Source organism: Mirounga leonina, unplaced genomic scaffold (assembly GCF_011800145.1).
Source record: "Mirounga leonina isolate KUSES-001 unplaced genomic scaffold, KU_Mleo_1.0 Mir_175, whole genome shotgun sequence".
Lineage (NCBI taxonomy): Eukaryota > Metazoa > Chordata > Mammalia > Carnivora > Phocidae > Mirounga > Mirounga leonina.
This window is the reverse complement of record NW_023270453.1, coordinates 9,196,246-9,221,592: the sequence shown is the minus strand read 5'-3', so window position 1 is coordinate 9,221,592 and position 25,347 is coordinate 9,196,246. Positions and strand designations below refer to the sequence as shown.

The 25,347-nt window shown below is 44.1% G+C and overlaps 1 protein-coding gene across 6 annotated transcripts in view; it reads left to right on the top strand.

The window, feature by feature from the left end:
- Positions 1 to 4,370: 4,370 nt before the first annotated feature.
- Positions 4,371 to 25,347, top strand: part of OPTN (optineurin) — a 54,949-nt gene continuing 33,972 nt past the window's right edge. For 4 of the 6 annotated variants that reach the window (XM_035021637.1, XM_035021636.1, XM_035021638.1 and 1 more), the window contains exons 1-6: positions 4,371 to 4,558; positions 11,615 to 11,791; positions 12,403 to 12,605; positions 17,252 to 17,434; positions 20,288 to 20,361; positions 22,509 to 22,643. In XM_035021637.1, coding sequence (XP_034877528.1) covers positions 11,626 to 11,791; positions 12,403 to 12,605; positions 17,252 to 17,434; positions 20,288 to 20,361; positions 22,509 to 22,643 — 761 coding nt within the window. In that variant the 5' untranslated portion in view covers positions 4,371 to 4,558; positions 11,615 to 11,625. Of the gene's footprint in view, positions 4,559 to 4,789; positions 5,220 to 11,614; positions 11,792 to 12,402; positions 12,606 to 17,251; positions 17,435 to 20,287; positions 20,362 to 22,508; positions 22,644 to 25,347 lie in introns of those variants that run through there. The other 2 variants (XM_035021635.1, XM_035021634.1) reach the window with 2 other exon arrangements.

Genomic DNA, 25,347 nt, shown 5'->3' with positions numbered 1-25,347 from the left:
GATTTACAGACGTGAGGCAAAGGAGAGGAATTACACACAGAGCACACACACAGTGCTCTGGCTTTTCATAAAGCAGCGTCATTGTTCCTGGCACTCAAGATACTTGGCGTGCAAACTGGTGGCAGGTTAGACTCTCATCCCAGAGCCTCGTTCTGATGGAAGCCTCGACTACACACCCCACTCCTCCTACGGGCAGATGCTACAGTGCCAGATATCGCTAAGAGGAAATACACACACTCGTTTGAGTCCCTGTTTTTAATCCATTGGGGTGTATGCCTAGGAGAGGAATTGCAGGGTCATGTGGTAATGCCGTTGAACTTTTCTGAGGAACCCTTCATCAGATGTACCCTTCATCAGACCTCATGATTACTGACGTCAGTCTCCAGGGTGCTTTTTGGTGTTGTTTTTGCAACTCTATTGAGGTATCATTAACACCCTATGTATTTCATCCATTGTAAGCTTGATGATTCTAATTATGCCAATAAGAGTTTACAATGATCATGACAACCCTGTTTGAGAATATTTTCATCACCCGCCCCTGCCATAATTCCCTTGAACTCGCTTGCAGTCAAAGCCACTCCCAACCCCAGGTAACCACAGGTCTGCTGTCTCTCTGTTTCCCTTTTCCAGACATCTCATATATATGGAATCATACTACAGATAGATTTATTATATAATTTTTTTCATAGACTTTTCTTTATTGTTAAGCTGCAACATACATGGTTTAATACAACAAAAAAGCATTTAATCAAGTAAAAAATAATAAACTGAACAATAAACAAATAAACACTCAAAACAAAATATTTTCCACTGGAAACATATTAAGATTGTACAGGGTTTTGGGACCACCTTACCGCAATTTTCTTATGGGTTACTAGTCTACATACTCCCTTGTTTTCCACAATCATGCAGACGTGAATGGAAGTGTGAATGATCAAATAAATAAAAAGTTTGTTTACTGCAGAGAATCATTTCACAAGGAAGCCAAAGTCGGTTTAAGGAACAAAATTATTTAAGAAATTCTTCGTGTAGTTAGGTTCACCTTAGAATCCATGAACTTTAAGCTGTTCCTCCTTGTCAATACCAACCTCCAAGAGACACTGACAAATGTTTTTTCTTTGGTCACCGTGACGCTCAATCACAGTATCATTATAAGCAAAGGGGCTGAGGCTCAACTCTTTGACGCTCATGAGACCACCAACCTCTACCCCTCTCCCACTTTGTAGGTGTCACACTTCCTTCCCTCCTACTGCTGTGAAAGCCCTCCACCTAATAAAATGTCAACTTTTAATGCTGTGGGCTCTGCTCCGGGGATCTCAGGAAAGCTATTATTTTTAACTTTTACCAAGGTCAGAATGATTTAACCAAACTTCAGAGCATGGGCACTATTTCTGCCGTGAGCACACTTTTTACATCTGCTTCATTAGCAAATACCCCAAAAGAAACATTCCTAGAGATAAGAGTAAGAATCTCCCTAAGCTCCCATACCTCTGAAGCCCGCAACCTTGTACATACTAAAACCTAAGATAAAGTTTGTAATTTTCTTTTCTTTTTTTTTTTTTAAAGACTTATATTTATTTATTTGACAGAGAGAGAGACACAGCGAGAGAGGGAACACAAGCAGAGGGAGTGGGAGAGGGAGAAGCAGGCTTCCTGCTGAGCAGGGAGCCCAATGGAGGGCTCGATCCCAGGACCCTGAGATCATGACCTGAGCCGAAGGCAGACACTTAACGACTGAGCCACCCAGGCGCCCCAAGTTTGTAATTTTCTGAAATGTCTTATGTCATGGTGAACTGTAACCTTTGATGTAAAAAAAAACCAAAAAACAAAAAAACATATATAACCCTGTATCAAACCTTCTTTCTCCAGAGCGCTCTCCTCTTTGTGAAGATTGTGTATCCAGGGAAGTCGTCCTCATTTGGACTCGAATAAAACTTTCTTCCTTTTTTTTTTTTTTTTTTTTTTAAGAAACTAAAAGTCTTGTTCATTTTGCTTTGACACACACCCCCTGGCCTCTATCCCCTTCCCTCCAGGACACCTGGGGTAGATTGCCTTTAGAAAGGTTGTTTGTCCAAGACTCCTGGGCAAATGCCCTTGAGGTAGGAACCACAAAGGGATGAACTGCCTTCTCCACGCAGAGGGGGTGGGGGGAGTAGGGAGGAGCACAGAAAGCATGAAATAAATGAATATCTCACTGAATATGCTGCCACGCTGCTTTGCAGTCACCTACCACAAAACCGCATCAGTGAACAGCTAAAAGCACGTTATAATTTTAGTCTTTTTATCTACACGTAGATTCCATCTACTTACGGAAGTATGAGAGGAAAAGGCACCACCCCACCAGTCAGGCTAAGAAGCAGAGCGACAACAATGACACTGTGCCCCCGGGTTACTTTTACTAATCTTAGCCCTGCATCCTCACAATGGCCTTAGGCAGTAGGGGCTGAAGATCCAGATCCCTTATTTAAAGCCTGTGGAGCAAGCTCCCGTTTCAGAATTCAGAATTTTTTTGGATTTTAGAAAGGTGAGACAGTAATGTATTACAAAGTATGTAATTTATATAACATAACTCCCCAAGAGTGTCCGAAGCGGATCTCATATAAACTAAGTAATGTGTCTTGAATGAAATAAATAATCCCATGAAGTGTCAATACCTCTTCATCAGTTGAGGTCGGGTTTTGCCCCCAGCTGAACTAAGAAAGGCTTTTGGTTCTCAGAACTTTTTGGATTTTGCAGATAAAGAGAACGAGGCAAGGCAAGACCAGGTAAATTGCCCAAGGTCTCGGAGCTAAGAAGTGGCAGGGTTGCGCAATGCTTCAGGGCCCCTCCCAAAAGGGCTGAGAAAACTCCCTCCACCACTTTCTCTACCAGAAGCTCACCTCCAACCCTACTACTCCCAGGCTGAGAGCAGCCTCCGTACGACCTTCTTCCCGCACCTCCCCGCCCCCAAATCCTCTTATACTCATTTTATCTTACCTTAATATGGTTTAAAATAGAAGGAAACCCAGTGGGAGTGGGACTCACCCTAGGCACCCCGGACAGGCTCAGGAGGGACCCTCGGGAGTTGGGTGTGGGGCCAGGGACTGACTTGCTACCCCTCTGCCCAATTTTAGAGATTAATTCAACGGTGGTGTAAAAGACCAGGCAGGGGGAACCTGACTGGAGCAGGCGGTCTTGAAAGTGAAACTAAATCCTTCCGAGATGCCAGGAGAGGGCGCCTTCGCCTTTTCCCATTTAGATTTCGGATTTTTTTTTCCCCCTTGCCTTCCAACCACTGGGCTGTTTGGACGCACAACCACGTGCTGCGTATTCCTGCTGAGCAGCGTCAGCGTCTTCATTACTAAATCAAGTTCTTCCCGCACATGAAGTCCTTTTTCTTTTCTCCCCCCTTGGTTAGGGGTTAGGGTTTGGGTATTTTGCAGTTCAGAGACTCCAGAGAATAAAACCCCAGATTTCTGCTGGGTTTGGGGTTAGGGATTAGGGTCAGGGTTAGGGTATATGCCTGGTATTGAAAATCCTTTTTGATCTTTGGCACAAACTTACTCTCAGACCCTATCCTTTCTCAACTCTCCCCTCCGCCCCCTCTCCCTCTCCCATTTCTGTTTTCTTGTCTTGCATAGGGTCCTGGTGCCAGGCACAGGCTGCACCACCTTGGTCGAGACCCTGCCCAGATCTTGACCTCACTATCAGTTCCCTTCTGTGTCCTGTGTCTGCGTCCTTGCTCAACCCTTCTCGCTGTGCTTAGGACGCAAATTATTGTGCTTCTTCGTCGTCTTGTTTCCTCCCTTTTAATTCTATCTAATCCGGAAGCATCTTCCCTCCTCCGGTTACAAGTAGATCAGTACTTCTGCTTCCCAAAACAATCCAAATCAATCCAGTAATCCCACGGGCCTGGGGCACTTGAACTATCCAGGCGTCCACCATTGGCCTCTTCCGTGGGAACAAAGAGCCCAAGAAGCATCCTGCAGGCTTTATGTTTTTAATTAAAGGTCTATTTTAAGGGCAAAGTCGGATGGAAAGCCATGCATGCTCAGTTAACCGTATCTAGATGTAAGACTTAACAGAGATCGAGGGCGCAGCGAGCCCCTGCGACTCCGGCCTTCTAAAGGGACCCCCGCAGAGGAGACCGACTCCGCACACTCCTTTAATTAAGAATGTATTTAAGTGAGCGCCGCGAGTCACGGCGGTTCACAGACCCACGTAGCCCTCATTTTCCAGGCTGGGGCCTCTGCGGGCACTAGCTACGCGGTGGGACTGCGGGCTGGAGGCGCGCGCCCGGGGAGGGGGCGGGGCCTGTGGGGGCGCGGCTGCGGGGCGGGGCCTCGGGGGCGGGGCCCGGGAAATTCCCGGCGGGGGCGGGGAGGACGGCGCAGCGGTCAGCTGAGCGGCGCTGGGCGGGGTCGCGAGGCCGCAAGTCAGCCAGAGGCTCCCCGAGCCCGCGCCGCTGCCCCCGGCTGGTCCCCTGGTCGGCGCCCGCATCCGGGTCCGGAGCCCTCCCCCAGCGGGCACGATGCGGAGGAAGCAGTGATCCCGAGAGCGGCCGGAGCGCGGGCGCGGGGTAAGCGGGGGCAGGGGGTGGGCAGGGGCTCGGAGAGGCGGCGGCTCCCTTTCCGCCTTGGAAGCTGTTCCCGCGGCCGCCTTCCCTGCGACCCGGAGCCTGTCGCGGTGTGGGTGGCGAGGGATGGGGCGTCCTCTCCTCCGGGAGGGTTTCCAGGCCTGGGCAGAGCCTGACCTGGTGGGAAAGGGGAGCGGGGCGGCCATCCCAAAGCGACCTCCCCCCCTTTTTTACCGGCCCGGCTGGCCGCAGGTGACTTCCTCTGTAGGTCACGGAGGTGGCTTGAGGGTGACATCTTCCTGCAGGTTGGGAATGATTATACAGCCAGTTCCTCATTATATGGGAAGTGGTTACAGGTATACCTTTGAGAAACAAAAACTACTCCATCTTTATGAGGTGGCCCAGGAACACTGAGGAACAGGTGACCTCTCTCTAAGGCGCTGGGACTCCTGAACAGCTGAAAGGAATCTTCATAAACCGTTGGGTCCGGGAAAGCGTGTGTGTATGTGTTTATGTGTATATACATATATAGATCGTGAATACTCGATGAGGCTGAGAACCCCAGAGGAGTTGTTTTTACTGTCGGAAATGTGGAAGCTGGATGCAGAGTCAGCATCTCTAAGAGAAAACGAAACCCGGATTCTGGTCTAGCCTCCTCCTCCAGGTAAACTGTTGTATGGAAATGTATGCCCCAGAACTGTTGAAGGATGAAATGGAAAACAGAACCCGTAGACCAGTAAGGTGGTGGTAGGACCTCAAAAGCCTCAGATTTGATTAAGCAGGGCAGCACTATTAACACAAGAACCAGCCCCTCCCCCTGCTCTTTGCCTGGGGAGAAAAGAGCTAGGGAACCCTGGCTACCTCCCAGGATGTGCCCAATTTGTACTGGGCTGGAGAGATCCTGGAACAGAGGCTAAGGCCAGGATCTGCCCTGGAATGGACAAGGTAAGTGAAATTTAAATGTGGCCTGGAGAGAGAGGACAGGGACTGGAATCTTCCGAGGGACTGAAATCTTCCGAGGGACTGATCTGTTTTTCTACTGGGCCACTTCTAGTGGTTCTTTGTATATTGTGTACAATGTTATAAAAATAGCATCTTTTTTTTTGTAACTGAGCTCAGGTTGCATATTATGCTATGGAATCCAACTAAACCCTCCAAAAAACAAAAACTTTATTCTTGAAAGGAATTGGCCATGGTATTACCTTCCTACAGAACCCTCTCCCGCTCTCCCTCACATGAGGTTGTACGGGCATTTTCTTCTCCAAGCCCTGCTTTTTCTGAATTTTATAGAGACTTGGACTATTTGATATGTTCTTTGGAATCAGTGGGATTAGTAAATCCAAATGAAAAGGAAGAAATTAAACTCTGTTCTTGAGAAGTAAAGTCTATTTCATTCAGAGGAAAGTATTATTTTGAAAGTTTTCATTTTGACATGTATATGCGGATGAAATAATAGAATGTGTGTTATGAAATGACACCCAGATACCTTTGGGGATCATAAAAGAAATGGTACGAATTTTCAAAACAAGTTTTAAAAGTTGAGCTCAAGAATCTGGGAATGAGTGCGATAGAGCTGTAGAAAAACTCATAATACTAGCATGCTGGGTTTGTCACTACAGAGCAGAAAGTGTTTTACAAGTGCTAGACCTTAAAATACCTTGTTACACTGTATTTTCATTTCATTTCAATGAACATTTACTGCGAGCCTGCTGTGTGCCACTTACAAGAATAAAATAGAGACCTTCACTGACGTTTGATGGAAGATAGACTGGAATGGGATGATTATAGGACTTTGCAGAGAGAGCCTAGTGCTACTGGGTACTGAGAGGAAAGAACAGTTTGTTTTACACAGGCCATCTATCTCAGCCAGACGTGGAACTGTCTGGTGGGTATTTGCCAGGGCAAACGTGGGGCCAGACATTTTGTGCAGAGGGGAGAACAGAGATAAGAGCAGAGAAGCAGAAGAAGGCGGGGAACTGTGAGCTCTTTGATGTGCCTTGCGAGCGAGTGGCGTGGCGAGAGGAGGTGATACGGGTGGGTAAGTGGGGGCCAGACTCTGAAAGGCCACGTTTTTCTCATTTGGGAGCTGGAATTCTGCCTTGTATGGGAAGGGTTTTCAGCAGGAGGGTGACCTCATGCCAGGAAAGAAACTGTAGTGGTAGGGGGACTGCAGTAGAAAGAGGCGAGCCACACCGAGTAGGAGACTATTCAGCAAGCATTCTCGGTGCCGGGGACACAGTGGTGCACAGAATAGACAAAAATCCTGTGCTCTGTGAAGTGCATCACTGTTGTAATTGAGACAAGAAAAGGAGGGCCTGACCTAAGCTGGCAGGGATGGGGAGGAGGAAGAAGTACCAGCCACTTAGTGACTTTTCACTCAATAGAGAGAATCCAAACACTCCCAGGCTCTTGCCTTACGTGATAATGGTAAATCCATTTCCATTTTCTGTAGGTTAGCAAATTACAAAATCAGAATACCATTTCTGGCATAAAAAGCAAAGCTTCTTTTTCCCCCTTCATAGGATACAGACTGAGTTCTTTTTCCAGGATGATGATGGTTTTAGTTGATGTAATCTTGGATTCATACTCAACCCCCCATCGTGATCCCAAACCAGAATTTGCCAATAGCCACACCTATGGGCTCTGATCAAGAAATAGGTTTTTACTGTTTAAAATTAATTTATTCATGTGGGGATTGAACCTGTGAATGCTTATTAAGCCAGTTTGGAACATACCAGGACAAGGGCCTGGACTTACTCTGCATGATGCTCATTGGTCCAATGTCCAGTGGGTGGAAGTCAGTATAAGGCAAATTTCTGTTCCATACAGAATAACTTTATCTAATGATGGGACTGGCCCCAGAACAGAATGGGCTGTGTTGCCTGCTCAAGTTAATTGCTCATATTTTCTGTCATTGAAGCCTTTCAAGCTTGGTGGGGATGACCATCTTCCATGGAAACCAGATAAGATATTCTTGCATTGAGTAAGAAGTTGGACTGGATCATTTGTAAGGCCAATTCAGGAATGAGATTTAAGCTCATGTCCACACCCACAAAGTCAAGTCATTGCTATAATTACTTGACCTCTGGAATTAAAAATGATAATATATTTAAAAATTCAAATAGATCTGGGAATAAAATCGAGGCGATTCTTCCAGGTAGTTTGCCTTCTTCCTCACTGGTGAAATCTTGATAAATCCTGTGCTAAATTAATTCACCCTCTGTAGTTAAATATCACCTTTGCTTAGAAGTGACATGTTTCAAGGGTGCCTGGCTGGCTCAGTTGGTAGAGTATGTGACTCTTCATCTTGGGGCGATGAGTTCAAGCCCCATGTTGGACATAGAGCTTACATTAAAAAAAAAAAGAAAAAAAATGACATGTTTCAGATCCAGGTTATGAGAAATTCTGTTATTAAAAAAAAAAAAGGAAAAAAGAAATTATGTTACCAGATAGAACCTTGGAATAAATGGCTTAGTTCCAATTTCTATAACCTTTGAAGATGTGTGCAAGAATTTATAATGCATCTCTGTATTTGTTCAATTGAAAGTAGCTTAAGGGACGCCTGGGTGGCTCAGTTGGTTAAGCGACTTCCTTCGGCTCAGGTCATGATCCTGGAGTCCCGGGATCGAGTCCCGCATTGGGCTCCCTGCTCGGCAGGGAGTCTGCTTCTCCCTCTGACCCTCCCCCCTCTCATGCTCTCTCTCAGTCTCTCTCTCAAGTAAATAAATAAAATCTTAAAATATATATATATTAAAAAAAAAAAGAAAGTAGCTTAAGGTGATGTTAAAGATTTAGAAAATTCAGCTTTCCCTAATGGGTACTCTACCAATAGACATTTTACATAAGCACTGTACTCATTACTCCTAATGATGCCCCCAAAATACCTAAAATCATAGGGTGCTCTTTGGGTCACCAAAAATCAATTAAATTGCTTTTGGTAAAAATTGGTAATAAGTATTTACATTACATTACATTATGTTTGGCATATACACTAACTTCTTATTTCCTATGACATTTGAATTACCAAATAATTTTTCCTAACAATGCTAGATAATGAAGTGTTTGCTATGATTAGGACAAGCATATAATACATATGGTGGTATGGCCATGATGGTGCTGGGCTGTATGTGTTGGATGGTGGGGTTGGATCTTCCTACAAACTCAAGAATACTTTTCATGGATTTTTGAGCCGAAAGCAAATGTAATGATCATCATTTGCTAGACAAGTCAGTAAATTATCATAAGAGTCACACATCTGGTTAAGGCACCCAATGTCTTGTCTACTCTCACCCTTAGCATAACCTTGCTTTTCCCCCTCATGTCCTCCTAAAATCTGGGCAACCTGAAAAAGTTAGCTCTGATATAACAGCTAGAACCAGTTTTAACTTTAGTGTGGCTGTGTCTAAAGGAGGTGTAAAGGAAAGTTGAAGAGGAAAAATACCTGAGTAATTTTCAAGAGAAAATGTTTCTTTTCTCCCCTTCCCTCCCTTCTCCTTGCCTGCCCTCCCCTGCCCTTTCCCCTTCTCTCCCCTTTCCTCTCTCTTGGAAAAACCAGTAAGGAGAAATGTGTATATAATAAAATGAAACTAAGCACATCTCTAGAGAACTGCTTAGGAACTTTTTAAAAAAAACATCTGTTGAATGTTTCCATTTACTTTTGCAAAGTGTATTATAATCATTGAATACCTAAGCAAATTGAACGTTGACAAGTAAATGATACATATTGCAAGGATTTTTTAAATTTTTTATTTAAATTCAATTTAGTTAACATATAGTGTATTATTAGTTTCAGGGATAGAATTTAGTGATTCATCAGTTGCATAGAACACCCAGTGCTGGGGCGCCTGGGTGGCTCAGTCGTTAAGCGTCTGCCTTTGGCTCAGGTCATGCTCTCAGGGTCCTGGGATCGAGCCCCATATCGGGCTCCCTGCTCAGCGGGGAGCCTGCTTCTCCTTTTGCCTCTGCCCCTCCACTTGTGCTCTATCTCAAATAAATAAAATTTTTTAAAAAGAACACCCAGTGCTCATTCTATCAAGTGCCCTCCTTGATGCCCATCACCCAGTTACCCCATCCCCCCACCCACCTCCCCTCCAGTAACCCTCAGTTTGTTCCCTAGAGTTAAGAGTCTCTTATGGTTTGCCTCCCTTTCTGTTTTGATTTTATTTTTTCTTCCCTTCCCCTATGTTCTTCTGTTTTGTTTCTTAAATTCCACGTATGAGTGAAATCATGTGTATTTGTTTTTCTGTGACTGATTTGTTTCATTTAGCTTAATACCCTCTAGTTACATCCACATCATTGCAAATGGCAAGATTTCTCTTTTTTCATGGTTGAGTAATATTCCATCGCATATAAACCACATCTTCTTTATCTATTCATCTGTCGATGGACATCTGGGCTCTTTCCATATTTTGGTTATTGTAGACATTGCTGCTATAAACTTTGGGGCACATTGCAAGGATTTTATCTTTGGGTCTCTTTAGTATTCCTGTTATTTGGTAAAAACCCATTTTTATGAAATGTTAATTCCAACATCATACTGTGTGAAAATGAGTGTTATGGAAAACCAGAAACTGGATTTCTCCAAATTGTTCTTGTCTAAATTATTTTATCCACATTATTTTATTGGGGAAAGCAAAAGCAGTCTCTTCTAGTCACCGAATACTAAGAGCATTATACCTCTTTTCTAAATGCTTAGGATATGTAAAACATAGATACCTTCCAAAGGCTCCCAGTTGGATGGTATGCCTCGTCAGTGTTTTTCACTTCATAAATTGCCATCCTCATTAAAGCGTTCCATGAGACTGTCTCTACTTGAGGTGGCTGCTCAGGGGAGAAGCCGGAGCCTGCTGTCCTTTCGTGGTACTATCTCTTGTGGCCTCCAGGTTCCTTGAGACCAAAAGCAGGTCACCAGGCTCTTGGGTCCAGGGGACCTCCACAGAACCCCCAAGCTTTGCTTCCAGTTGAGGGTGGGGAAGAAGCATTGCACCACACCCTGTGTGTTTGGTCGCATTTTAATATATGGTCACCAAGAGCACTCCTAGGTGTTAATGATACGGTGATGTATAAGAGAGAGTGCACTTATCCTTCTTCATCTTCCATGACAAGGCTTGTCATCATCTTCACAAAGCACAAAAAAGAAAATGTTTGCCTGTAGCATGTTGCCAGTTGTTACAAGAGATTCCTGTGTTTGCCCAGGTGGTAGGGCATATATAAATGGATTTGGGATACACTTGTCTATCTTATTTATGTCCACATTGACCCCTCTACAAAATAAAGTGGTGGTATGCTTAAAATATTCTCAGAATATGCAAAAAGTGAGCAAGATCTCTTGGTCTTTTTAGGATGCCTTACAGAATTATTGGATATTGAAGCCTAAATATTCGGTAGCATCTTTATTGTGTGACAGGGCTGGATTTTGGTGTTGTTAATACTCGGTTGCACCTCTTATGAAGTGACCTTGGCCGAGCTGTAACACTGCCATGAACTCAGCTCCGTCTCCTGTAAAGTAGCCATCCATTTGGGTTTTAGCGAGGATTAAAAACTGACATTCTGGTGCGGTGATTCAGCACGTAGTAAGCATCCAAAATATGTTCGTTCTCCCTTTCCTCTTAGCCAAAAATTCAAGAGATAAAATATGGAGATTTTTTTAACAGCTTTCTGTGCAATTCACCCAAAACAAAAAGATTTGAGCTTGAAAGATTTGCATAGGAAAACCAATTTAATGATACTTTACCCATGTCTACAAATATATTTTTGGAAACCTTGAATTCCTGTTAGGATTCCCGATTCTCATGATCTCATACTCTTCTCTTCCTCCTCCATCCCGCAGGTCCTCACCGCACCCACATACACAGACGCACATGCACACACATACACACTGAAGCTAGCATATACCTTTTTTGTTTAAAGGGAAGAACCAAAAATGTCCAAAATAGAATTGGAGAGGAAGGAGGCAACTTTTGGAATACTCACTAGCAGTTGCCCATGGATCTGCGCGACTCACGGGGACCCATTGCCACGGGAAGACGTCTCTCTGTTCAGTTTGTGATGTTTCCCTAGGTCCTGCTGCCATGTCCCACCAACCTCTTAGCTGCCTGACTGAAAAGGGGGACAGCCCCAACGAAACCACAGGAAATGGACCCCCCAACCTGGCTCACCCAAACCTGGACACATTCACTCCAGAGGAACTGCTGCAGCAGATGAAGGAGCTCCTGATTGAGAACCATCAGCTCAAAGGTGAGCAGCCCCTAGCCACCATGGTTCTTCATTCACGCTGTACCTTCATGAACGGCATCTCTCTGTCAAAAGGCTTGTTGGTGAATTCCCTTCTCTCTGTTTCACTAGCAGGAGAAAGAGCACAGAGTTTAGCTTTTGGTAAGGCTAACATTGTTTCCATTGTTTACTTTGGGGATACAGATAAGAATAAAAGGTACTTACATACCCCCAGGGAAATGGCATAATGACATGTGGTTCCTTTAGAAAGAAACAGGAAGAATTACGGAGTTAGTCCTCACTATGACCTTGTTCACGGAAAGCTTTCTGGGGCATCAGGCCATGGCTTCTGGCAGGACTGGTGTTTGAATCAGTCCTCTAGCTTGTGTGCCTTAGTGGAGGGACCCAAACTAGTTTTGTTTTCTGGAGTCTTTGGAGGACTAGAAATGACATTAGGCCCCCGAGTCCTGTCTGAAAGCAAAAACCACTCACCTTGCTACATTTCCTGCCAACCCCGGGGCCCAGGCCAAGCATGGCTTCTTTGGATTTGGTGCCATGTGGTGAGGGTGGTCTTGGAGGTCGGATTCATCAGATCGAGTCTGATGTGTGACACTCTCACTCTGAACCCCGTACAGAAGCCATGAAGCTAAATAATCAGGCGATGAAAGGGCGATTTGAAGAGCTTTCAGCCTGGACAGAGAAACAGAAGGAAGAACGCCTTTTTTTCGAGATACAGAGCAAAGAAGCCAAGGAGCGCCTCATGGCTTTGAGTCATGAAAATGAAAAATTGAAGGAAGAACTTGAAAAACTAAAAGGGAAGACAGAAAAGTCCCTTGAGGTGAGCAGACTGATCAGCTGCGATTTTATTTTATTAATGTTTAGAGTGGAATCTTCCTTGTCTAGACTTCTAGGTCAAAACCTTTCACGGTTCTGGCTAGATGAGTATTTTGCATCATTTTGAAAGAACTGTTCTTGCTGAGGAGACTGGTTGCAATTTCAAGGGTCATGTAGAGCCTTTGTTGGGGGAAGGAAATTTGTACAGTTTTGACCATATTGATTATAGTCAAAAGAAGGTTGCAGTTATAAATCTGTATTTTGTATTATAGATGGTGCAGGAGAACCTCTGCCTAGAACCATCCAAGTGTTAGTTTTTAGTTTATGTCTTTGATATAAAATTACATTTAAAAATCTAGTACTGGGGCACCTGGGTGGCTCAGTTGTTGAGCATCTGCCTTTGGCTCAGGTCGTGATCCTGGGGTCCTGGGATCGAATCCCGCATCGGACTCCCTGCTCGGCGGGGAGTCTGCTTCTCCCTCTCCCACTCCCCCTGCTTGTGTTCCCTCTCTCACTGTGTCTCTCTCTGTCAAATAAATAAAATCTTAAAAAAAAAAAAAATCTATTACTCCAAAGTTTTACTTACTGACCTAGTCTTTTCCTAAGTCTAAAATAGAGATTCCTCGGGGCGCCTGGGTGGCTCAGTCAGTTAGGCGACTGCCTTCGGCTCGGGTCATGATCCTGGAGTCCCGGGATCGAGTCCCGCATCGGGCTCCCTGCTCGGCAGGGAGCCTGCTTCTCCCTCTGACCCTCCCCCCTCTCATGTGCTCTCTCTCTCTCATTCTCTCTGTCTCAAATAAATAAATAAAATCTTTAAATAAAATAAAATAAAATAGAGATTCCTCACTTTACATTTTATATCTACTTTCGAAAAATGGCACAATACATGTCATGTTGTGATAGGAGGCTGACAGGTTGCCACATTTTCATTGACCCAAAGAACCTGAGAAATGTGCTCATGGCCAAGAGTGGGTGCCAAAGATGTTAGTGAGAAAATATGTATCAGAACACATTTGAAGCATCCGTCCATATTCTGAGGCTCACTGGATATTGTTCGTTAGGATGGACATCTGCTGTTCATTGTCTTCCCAACCTGGAACTTAGCAGCCCCGTGAAGGGTGGAGCGCTGGTTTGATTCAGGGAGGATAGAATCCCAGACATCAGAGATGTTTCTTGAGATACCTTGAACCCTGTTGATCTCTGATTTCTTGGGTAAAGTATGCAAACAAAGAAAGATAAGGGAAAGAAAATAACAAAAAGGGGACGATATGGAATAACCTGAAGAATGAAAATTTGTTTAGAGAACTGTATTGTGGTTTATGTCAGTGCTTTACTCATCAATCCCTGCTCATGGGACAGTGTGAACATTCTGCTTTAATAAACTTACATTTGTGTGGGAAATGATTCGTTGTTGATTAGATTTATCACATCTGATGCTTCAATTTGTCTTACAGTTCAAAGAACATTAAGTCACTTCTTTGAGGGAAATCTCTCAGCATCTAAATATTTGCAAGGTAGAATGCTCTGAAGAAATTATCACCTAGGATATATGAATAATTTTCTACTCTCTGTAAGAAAATGTCTTTTTATTTATCTGAGAGAGAGAGTGTACAAGCTGGGGGGAGGGGCAGAGGGACAAGCAGACTCCCCACTGAGCACAGAGCCCAACATGGGGCTCGATCCCAGAACCCCAAGATCATGACCAGAGCCGAAGTCAGATGCTTAACTGACTGGGCCACCCAGGTGCCCCAGAAAATATCTCACAGTTTTCCTCCTGTGGCTTTTGGGATGTGAGCTGACAGTTGGCATCAGCCTGTTGGGGCCTATCACACTGAAGCCCAGAAAGAAGCTTCCAGAAGCAGTTTGTCTGCTTGAAATAGTTTATGTATGGGTTTTCCTAAAAAGTAGTAGAAGAAATTGAGAACAGAAACTGGAGCTCTGGACAGCTTTTTTCAATGCAGAAACAAGCTATAAGCAGGACTCAGAAGATTCTGAGTCCTTGGGACAGAGGACATGGGCACTTGGACAAAGAGACATTTATGGCTCTTTAAAACCCTTGGTCATCAGCTTTCTCCCCCAAAAATGTGCCTCCTAGGCCTCCCTATTGCCTCCCTGCCTCTTCTTTCATTTTTATTTCGTGGACCGGTTGAGGTGATATGTAAAATTCAGGCTGTCATCTTCCTGACTTAAAGCTCTCACAGCTTCTGACTTTTCTCACTCTTGCTGACCCATCCTTGCTGCGGTCTCTCCAGAGAATCCCTCCAGCCACCAGGGCCTCTCACGTGTTCTGTGCCACACAACGAAAGAGAATAGGGAATTTCTTTTGGAGATCTGCCTTCTGATCTTCAGGGTGAGGCTGAGGCGTTCACGGCTCTGTCCAATTTCACAGAATTATACATTATTATCATCTGTAGAGAGAACTTTTTAACTTTTAATGGTACAGATTGCTAGGCAGAGATCATTAGCTGGATGTTTCTTCTAGGATTATAAAATGCATGGTAGTCTGGGCGGATTTCTGGGACAGCAAGATGGAGACATACGGGTACACAAGGAGAGCTGTTGTGTTGCATGAAGGTCAATGGCGGGCCCTTGAAAGTGATGAAAGACAGTAACAAAACACGGAGTTGAGGTTGATCATAAATAAAAGGTGTGAGTTCTAGTCCAGGAAGGGAATGGAAAGAGTCGGTAGTAAAATGAAGAGATATTTAAAATATTATCTTGTGAGGTGTTTTATGGCCAAATAAATAGATTTGGAATTTCCCAAGGATAGTGAAGAGATCCTCACCCATGTAAAAAAGAAAATTAATCTGACAAGTCTGAGATTCTAGGATCATGGCCTTATATCCCTCGTCCTCAGACACTTGTTTAAAACTCTGTTTCCTACTCTTACGCCAAGGTGGTTTTACAAAAATCCATTCTGGGGTGCCCGAGTGGTCAGTCAGTTGGGCATCTGACTCTTGATTTCCGCTCAGGTCATGATCTCAAGGTTGTGAGATCGAGCCCCACATCGGCTCTGCAGTGGGTGTGGAGCCTACTTAGGATTCTCTCTCTCCCTCCCTCCGCCCCTCCCCATCCCCACTAACATGCTCACTCTCTCTTTAAAAAAAACCCAAAAACCAGCAATTCTATAAAATGTCCTCAGAGGGGTCCAGCAGGAAAATGTGAAGATTCCTAATAGAGCATGGCCTTGCCCTTACCTGCTTGCTTCCTAGTTCCAGGCTAAGCAGTGCCTCTCCTTTAACTGTTTCCACCCCTTTCACAGTACATTTCTTTGGGATGAGTCATTACCAAGAGAGGATTCCCAGGCTGATAACCTTTCCTTGCACACCTAACTCTTCAGCTTCACAATGAGTTCTTTTCTCTCAGGCCTGTAGTCGTTTTCTGGCAAGGGAACGCTCCCAGTGAAGGAAGAGCATAATCTCAGTGGTGTGAGAGACGCTCCCATGCTGCATGTTAATACCTTTCCCTCCAGGTTTTAATATTTCATGGACCAGCTGGTTTATGCATGTCCTTTCTGATGCTTTTTGGTTCTACTAACAGCCTTTGGGTCTGTTTCTGGTTCCTTAGAAAATCTATCACGGAGATGGGTGTGCATATGTGCATGTTTGTGTGTGTGTGTGTGTGTGAGAGAGAGAGAGAGAGAGAGAGAATTGTGTTGTAATTCTCTGATAATCTCAAGTATATATTTATGGTGGCACCAGGCCTGTAAAAGCAATGAAGGTTACCTGAGGAGGAAATCGAAGAGGCCTCGTAGGTCACAGCTGGAAGGGACCACAGAGACCACAAGGGACCACATTTCCCTTTCTAACCTGAGAAAATGGAGGCCAAGACATTAAGCAAATCCGCTCAGGGCGTCGTAACCAGGGATTAGCAGGGTGTGGACTGGAATCTGTTTTCTCTGCTCCCAAATGAAAACACTGCATCTAAACAGGCCCTTTCTCCTACGACTTTGTCATGTGCAGTGATTGTAACAAGAGGAGCGCAACACGTACTTGGTGTTAGTGAAATAGAAATATTTGTTCTTCATGTTTATATAGGCTGAAATTTAATTTTTTTTTTTTTTTTTACTTTTAGTAGCAGCCTCTGAATTTTCAGTTTTCTTATTTCTCCCCGGGCTTACTTTTAGCAAACCTAAAAACACCAACATAGAGTATAACAGCCACCAGCCTGCATGCCTGAGAGAATTTTGGACTTTCCTTGTCCTTTGCCATTCACGTATCAAGTAATGAAATGTCTTGGTGCTTTGACTTCAAACAGTACATGACAAATATGGGGAAAGTAAGGGTAGGTCTGCCTTTGTGGGAGGAAAAAAAAAGGCGAGCTTTTTGTCCCTATTTTCTGAGGTTTTGGACGACAATTTACCAGTCTACCACTATCAAAGTCTGATTGGTTATTTTCATATCAGATTATCCCATGTGCTGAGGAAGACTTTCTTTCTTGTCATGAGATTATTTTAAGTTTCTATTGTTTGAATATAATAATGTAAAGTCTTCCATTTGAAGTGTTACATCAAAATATATCCCCAAGAGAAGGCTAGAATTTTCCTACCATAAGGCATAGCTGCCTTGCCAGTGGGTATGGGGACACTTCGGTTTGATGACCAGGTGTGAGTTTGGTTCACTGATTCACCTTGTTTCTCGTCATTTCCAGGACCCCACTGGGGACTCCAGAGTCCCCAGGGCAGAAGCAGACCAGGAACTGGAACAGCTGAAGACCCAGGTGGCCTATCTCCAAGCTGAAAAGGCAGATCTGCTGGGGATTGTGTCAGAACTCCAGCTCAAGCTGAACTCGGGTGGCCCCCCTGAAGACTCCTTTATTGAAATCAGGATAGCTGTGAGTGTCCTGGTTTTGATTTAGTATTAAGCAAATTACAAAACCTCACCTAGACACCTAGATTACCACTATGTCTTTTCAACACACGGAAGCCAAACTGGGGGGTCGGGGGAGGAGGGGAGTTTCAGCATCAATATCACCAAGATAAATTGGCTCTTGTTTTTAAGTATGACATAATCCTAGGGGCGCTTGAGTGGCCCAGCCAGTTAAGTGTATGACTCTTGATTTCAGCTCAGGTCACGATCTCAGGGTTGTGAGATCCTGCTTGGAGCATGGAGCCTGCTTGGGATTCTCTCTCTCCCTCTGCTCCTACCCCTGCTCACGCACACGCTCTCTCTCTGTCTCGCTCTCAAAAAAAAAAAAATATATATATATATATAATACTCATGAGGGTTATCATGGCTGAAATGGAAGACTATTGATTACCTTTTATGACAAAAGAGATAGGGCTTTTTCCCCCCCCTTCCCATAGGTACTGACAAATCAGACATTTTGTGATCTAAAAAACCAAAACAGAAACATAAACTTTTTTTTTTTAAGATTTTATTTGACAGGGAGAGACAGCGAGAGAGGGAACACAAGCGGGGGGAGTGGGAGAGGGAGAAGCAGGCTTCCCGCTGAGCAAGGAGCCCGATGTGGGACTCGATCCCAGGACCCTGGGATCATGACCTGAGCCGAAGGCAGACGCTTAACTGACTGAGCCACCCAGGTGCCCGAAACATAAACTTTTTCAGGCCAGGTCCTTAGCTGTGTCCAGCACTGCACTTAGGTGAGCAGACTCATGAGCAGATGCGGTAAACTGATGGCTTTAAAACACTTTTTAATAATAGAACCCTCTTTTTAAACAAGCCTTACAAGGAACCTTGGTTGGGCAGTGAAGAAAAGAAAGGGCAGAGACGCTGGGGTTGTGGTTGAGGGTTGACCTTGGCTTTGCCCCCACGTCTCACAGCAGCTGCCTGGGCACCTCCAGGAGCTGAGTGAGAAGCCCCTGGTGTCTGACACATTTATGTGGAACTGAAAATGAAGTGAGCTCGGTGAAGTAGCGTGTGCCGGCCCGTTCCTGAGCACATGAGGAGCATCTGTTGGGGCCATATCTGGGTGTGCGGGTGGTCCTGCTCAAGAGCAGGGCAGGTAGATGAGCACAGAGGGGCCTCTCCTTCGTCGCTGCTCAAAGACACTGAATAGTGAGGGAGAAAAACACACAAGGATAAGATCCTCTGTGATACACATTTTAGCTTTGTCAGACCGTACATATGACACAGGAAAAGAGATGGTGTCTCTGAGAGAGGAAAGTGGACCTTGTAGACAATGCGTGGGGAGCTTATAAAAAGCTGAACTCCTGGGTATGTTGGAATTATTCGCATGTGACTTTCCAGTACGTTTGCTGCACTGAAGAGTAGTAGGATGGGGAAATGGCAAAGTAGGAACTTTGCCACCCATGCTCCCTAATAAATCTTTGGGTGCATTCATAGTAGCCGAAATCAGGAGAATTAAAATACCAAATGGAAAGCACACTTTGCCAGAGTACCCTCTCTGCAGATGACCAAAGATTGTGAAACACAGGTTTGATCAAACAGCTTTCACCTTCTGCAAATACCTGGCAAAATTCAGGAAGGCCACGGAGTGTATGAGAAGTTTCCAAAAGAGGCTTCTTCCTTTGGGGTGAATGGTTAACATAATCTGCTCCTTCACTGATCCGATGAGTGACAGTTATTTTTAGTGTAAACATGCTTTTCTTGCCTTGCTTCTGTGAACTGGAAAACACTGCCCAAGATTTAGGAAAAATGTACATGCTCAGAATTATCTAGAACCATCTTTGTCCATGCGTTTTTGGAACATTTTCCCGCTAGCTCATTGGAATATTAATGTCTTTCATATCATTTAACTGGTCTTGGACTTCTTGTTCCTTTAAGTGGCCCACGATGTATACAAATTTCTGCTAGGAGCTAACTTTGTGCTTTGTGAGCTCTGCCTACAGAAAGCAGCCTCTTTTTCTTTTTTTTTTTTTTCTTTTTTCTTTTTAAAGATTTTATTTATTTATTTGAGAGAGAGAATGAGAGAGAGAGCATGAGAGGGGGAGGATCAGAGGGAGAAGCAGGCTCCCTGCTGAGCAGGGAGCCCGATGCGGGACTCGATCCCGGGACTCCGGGATCATGACCTGAGCCGAAGGCAGTCGCTTAACCGATTGAGCCACCCAGGCGCCCTAAAGCAGCCTCTTTTTCAACATTGCTTCAGCAAGTTCTGACGTTTTGCATTTTAAAGGCCTGTGCAGGGAAGGTGTGTGGAGGCGGCACTAGCTACATGTGACCTTCACTTGGGAGAGAAGGGAATGAGCTGCCAAGGAGAAGGAGGAGATAAGTTTTCATATGTTTGGGGTCAGGTTGGCTGTTCTGGATGAGAGACCAATCTTCACGCCTTGGCCTAGATATTTATAATCCTGACAGGGTGCGCAGGGTGAGGGAAGGCTAAATTCCCATTCCATTTCAGTGACCTCATTGAAACATCTCCCATTTAAATGTCGGTAGCTTCCTTGGGTTGCAGGTCATCCAGATCCTCGATCTTACTGTCTTTTTCTCTCTCTCTCTTTTTTTAAGATTTTATTTATTTATTTGACAGAGAGAGACACAGCGAGAGAGGGAACACATGCAGGGGGAGTGGGAGAGGGAGAAGCAGGCTTCCCGCGGAGCAGGGAGCCCGATGTAGGGCTCGATCCCAGGACCCTGGGACCATGACCTGAGCCGAAGGCAGACGCTCAACGACTGAGCCACCCAGGCACCCCCTTTTTCTCTTTTGATAAAGAATTTGTCTTGCGGACATTATCATGGTAAAGCCCTTTCATTTCTGCCTTTATAGGAAGGAGAAGCAGATGTGGCGGTGAGAGAAATCAAGACGAGTCCTGGGCCCGCAAGAACTGATTCCATTGACACGTATGTGAAGACGGGCTAGGGCCGGCGGAGACACCTGTCAGGCAGTCTTGTCGCTTGCAGCTCGCCATGGGGAGGTCAAACATCCTGGGCTGCAAAAGTCGATTCTTGCTAACTTAAGCCAGCACCTTTTTTTTTTTTTTTAAGATTTTGTTTATTTATTTGACAGAGAGAGAGAGAGCAGGAACACAAGCAGGGGGAGTAGGAAAGGGAGAAGCAGGCTTCCCGAGGAGCAGGGAGCCCGACGCGGGGCCCGATCCCACGACGCTGAGATCATGACCTGAGCCGAAGGCAGGCGCTTAACGACTGAGCCACCCAGGCGCCCCATGCCAGCACCTTTTAAGACCGTCCGGTTTGAATGGGATTTAGTGTTGTAGCCCAGGCTAGCAGAGAATAAAAACAGCGTGTGGTGCCTCTGTAGACAAACTCAACCCTCCCCACTCTGTTCAGAGGTGTTTCATCTCCCATAAGATGAGAAGTGAAGACAAACTTCTTCTTAATCAAAAGACTCAGGCTTGCTAATTTGTTTACCGGTAGAGTTTGACCTGGCCTGGGCTGTCAAGCCCGATAAGTGGGATGTTATCATTTTGTCTTTCCTGCTCATTCCCGAGGATAAGCCCAGGTGACTGATCCTGGGTAATCTCCTCTAGTGAGGACTGGGAGTGCTCTGAGTCACTGTCTTACCCAGTGGCCAGAAGTCTTACCTGTGGAGTCTCAAGTTGACCTGTTCCAAGTAGACATTAGGAAGCAGACATCTTAAATGGCGGTGTGTGGGGCAGGGGGACGAGGGGCTTGGCAGAAGAGATGGCAGAGGAGCTGGGCATTAGAGACTCTCACCCGGAACCCTGTACACAGGTTACTGCTGGGTCAGTCTATTTGAAAGAGACTGTTATTACCGGAAAATTTCTCTAGGAATCTCTTCTGTCATAGGCTTTAAATACCTTTTTTTCTGTAACATGACGAATGTACTTATAAAACATGAAAATGGGCAGTTTCCTTTTTTCCCAATTATGCTCCCAAGCCCTTGCATCAGGGAGAAAATAAGTGTTAGATAATATTCTTTCATCAAACAGGGCAGTTGGCATAAGTGAAAGTTGCACTTTGCTTAGTTAGCAGTCCCTCGGCTTTCCGCCCGACTGTATCGAAAGACTTTTCTGGAAGTGGTGGGAAGGAAGAAGGCCCTGTTTGAAATTTCCAAGCCACTTCCTCCTCATTTATATCCACCTGCTGAAACCACTTCCTCTTTTAAGCCACAGGTTGGTTGGTTGGTGTTTTTTTTTAGATTTTATTTTTAAGTAATCTCTACACCCGACATGGGGCTCGAACTCATGACCCCGAGATGAAGAGACACACACTCCTCTGACTGAGCCAGACAGGAGCCCCGAGCCACAGTTAATGTTTTAATAACAGCTTTCTTACCTCGTTTGAAGGTGTATTAAGGAGTCAGAGATTGATTTCTGGGTGCAGAGGTCGGAGTCGGGAACTGGGATTTAATCCCGGCTGTTTATGAGACGTGTGACCTTGGACATGAGCATCAGTGCGGTCACCCGGGAAGTGTAGCTGCCGTACCAGTGGTCCTGGTTTTGTTTGCCATCCCACCCCTTCTCGGTATAATAAGATTTCAAATTCAGGGAAAATATTTCACATACCAGCGGTGCCTACATTTCTCTGCTGTAATGATTTGAAATCAAAAACAAAAAGTGCTTTCTTCTCTTGACTTGAGAATATCAAGTTGAAGAAAGGCTGGCGGTCCGCATGTTGCCAGGCAGCACGCGTGTTCATGTACTTTGTATGACTGGTCCTCTTTGAGACTAGTTCTCTGGGGAGGCCGGGCACTGGAAACCAGGGCCACCTCTGTTCCCGGGGGTCTTGGGGTCTGATGTTTGGGCACACTGGCTGTTTGGAGGAAGCGAGCATGTACAGTGCAAGGTGAGCCTACCGGAGAGCCCCCGCCCCTCTCCCCGGAGAGCTTGGAGGAGTGTGAGCCTGGTGGTCGCATGACCAGCTGCGTTTGGCCTGTAAATGAGAATTATTTGGAGAGTGTTCTGGGAAGCATTTCCTTTATGTTGGTGCCAGTTACATTCGTAGACCCTTTGACATTTGTGTTTTGTGATGAAAACCTTTTAATCTTTATTCTGTTCTTGATGTAGAAACAAATCTACAGAAAGCTCCAGGAATTATTTGGAATTTGAGAAATTAACTGTGAGCCAGCTCCTTCTTTGTCTAAGGGAAGAAAGCCAGAAGGCGGAGAAGCTTGAAACTGCACTCAAGGAAGCCAACAAAAGGTACAGAATTGGTAACTTGAAATATGCATTCATTGCTTTTTTTTTAACAGCTTTATTGAGATAAAACTAAGACACCCGGTAATCCATCCATTTAAGGTATACATTTCAGTACTGTTTAGAATATTCACAGTCATGTAGCCATTACCACATTATAATTTTGGAACATTGTTTTCACCAGATAAGAAACCCAGTTCCTGTCAACACTGATTCCTCATTCCTCCCAGCAGTCTGTCTTCTGTCTCCACAGATTTGCCTATTCTGGACATTTCATATAAACGGGACCATATAATATGTGGCCTTTTGTGGTTGACTAATTTTATGTAGCGTCATGTTTTCAGAGTTCATCCATGTTGTGGCATATACCAGTCCTTCACTTCTTTTTTGTTGCCAAATAATAGTCCATTGTGTGACTAGTCAGCATTTTACTTATATTCATCAGGTGGGAAACATTTTGGTTCCCACTTTTTGCCTGTTGTGAATAATGTTTGCTGTAAACATACTTGTACAACTTCTTCTGTGGACATACTTTTTTTAATTTTCTGGGGGTATATACCCAGGAGTGGGATTGCTGGGTCATTGGCTCTGTGTGTTTAATAGTTTGAGGAACTACCAAACTGTTTTCTGCAGTGGCTGCGCCATTTTACGTTTCTACCAGCAATGTATGAGGGTTCTACTTTTTTCCACATCCTCCTTCACACCTGTAATTGTCTGTCTTCTTGATTATAGCCATCCTCATGGGTCTAAAGTGGTGTCTCATTGTGATTTTGATTTCATTTTCCTAATGACTGATAATGTTGAGCATCTTTTCATGTCGATCATCTATATATCTTCTTTGAAGAAATATCTATTGAAATCCTTTGGATTGGATTGCCTTTTTATTACTGAGTTATAAGAGTTCATTATATATTCCAGATGCAAATCCTTTATAAGGTATATGACTTGCAAATATTTTCTCCCATTCTGTGAATCACCTCTTTACCTCCTGGGCGCTATCATTGACAACACAAAATTTTATTTTGATGTAGTCCACTTTATCTATTTTTCTTTTGTCACTTGTGCTTTTGGTGTTGTATCTAGTGAACCGTTGACTTATCCAGGGTCACAACGATTCACTGTGTTTTCTTCTGAAAGCTTTATGGTTTTAGCCCTTACATTTAGGTCTCTAAATGTATTTAAAGTTCATATGTCTGTATGGTGTGAGGTTGAGGTCCAACTTCATTCTTTTGTGTGTGGATATCCAGTCATCCTAACACCATTTGTTGAAAAGACCAGTCTTTCCCTCAGTGAACTGCCTTGGCACCCTTGGTGTAAATCAGTTGGTCATGCATGTAAAGATTAATTTCTAAACCTTCAATTTTATTCCTTTGATCTATATGTTTATCCTTTGCTAATGCTACACTGTCTTGATTAGTACAGTTTTGTAGTAAATTTTGAAATCAGGAAGTCTGGGTTCTCCAACTTTGAAAGATTGTTTTGGCTATCCTGGGTTTCTTGTTTTTCTGTGTAAATCTTAGGATAAGTTTGTTAATTTCTGGAAAAAAAAAAAAAAGCCAGCTGGGATTTTGTTAGGGATTACATTGAATCTGGAGTTCAGTTAATATTGTTCTTAACTATATTAAATCTTCTGATCCATGAAGGATAACCCATAGATTAGTTAGGTCATCTGTAATGTATTTCAATGATGTTTTGTCATTTTTAATATACAGGTCTTAAACTACTTTTCGAAATTTGTTAGCACTGTTATACATGAAGTTGTTTTCTTAATTTCATGTTTGGAGTATTCTTTGCTAGTGTATAGAAATACTGCTGACTTTTTTGTATATTGTACATTGATCTTGTAGCCTGAAACCTTGCTAGAACTCCTGTATTAGCACTAATAGTTTTTTAGTGGATTGCTTAGGATTTTCTTTATACAAGATCATGTCATCTGCAAAGGGGTAGTGTTACTTCTTCCTTACCAACAAGGGTACCTTGTATTTCTTTTTCTTGCACAATTTCCCTGGCTAGAATCTCTAGCACAATGTTAAGTACAAGTGGAGAAAGCAGACATGCTTGTCTTACTTAGGCGGGAGAGCCTTCAGCCTTTTACCATCAAGTATGATGTTAGCTGCAAGTTTTCTTTTTTTCTTTTTTTTTTTTTGAAGATTTTATTTATTTATTTGAGAGAGAGAGAATGAGAGAGAGTGAGTACATGAGAGGGGGGAGGGTCAGAGGGAGAAGCAGACTCCCTGCCGAGCAGGGAGCCCAATGCGGGACTCGATCCCGGGACTGCCAGGATCATGACCGGAGCCGAAGGCAGTCGCTCAACCAACTGAGCCACCCAGGCGCCCAGCTGCAAGTTTTCATAGATGCTTTTATCAGATTGAGAAGCTCCCTTCTATTTCTAGTTTGTTGTAGTTTTTATTGTGAAGCGTTTTGGATTTTGTGAAATGCTTTTTCCATGTCTATGGGGATGATTAATGGTTTTTTAAACTTCTGTTAATATGATATATTATAGTCATTGATTTTCAAGTGTTAAACCAACCTTTCATTCCTGGGTAAATCCCACTTGGTCATGATGTGTAATCCTTTCTATATGTGCTAGTTTAGATTACTAAAATTTTGTTAAGGATTTTTTGCATCTTTATTCATAAGGGGTATCAGCCCATAGTTTTCTTTCCTTGTAATGTCTTTGTCTGGTTTTGGTGTAAGGGAAATACTGGCC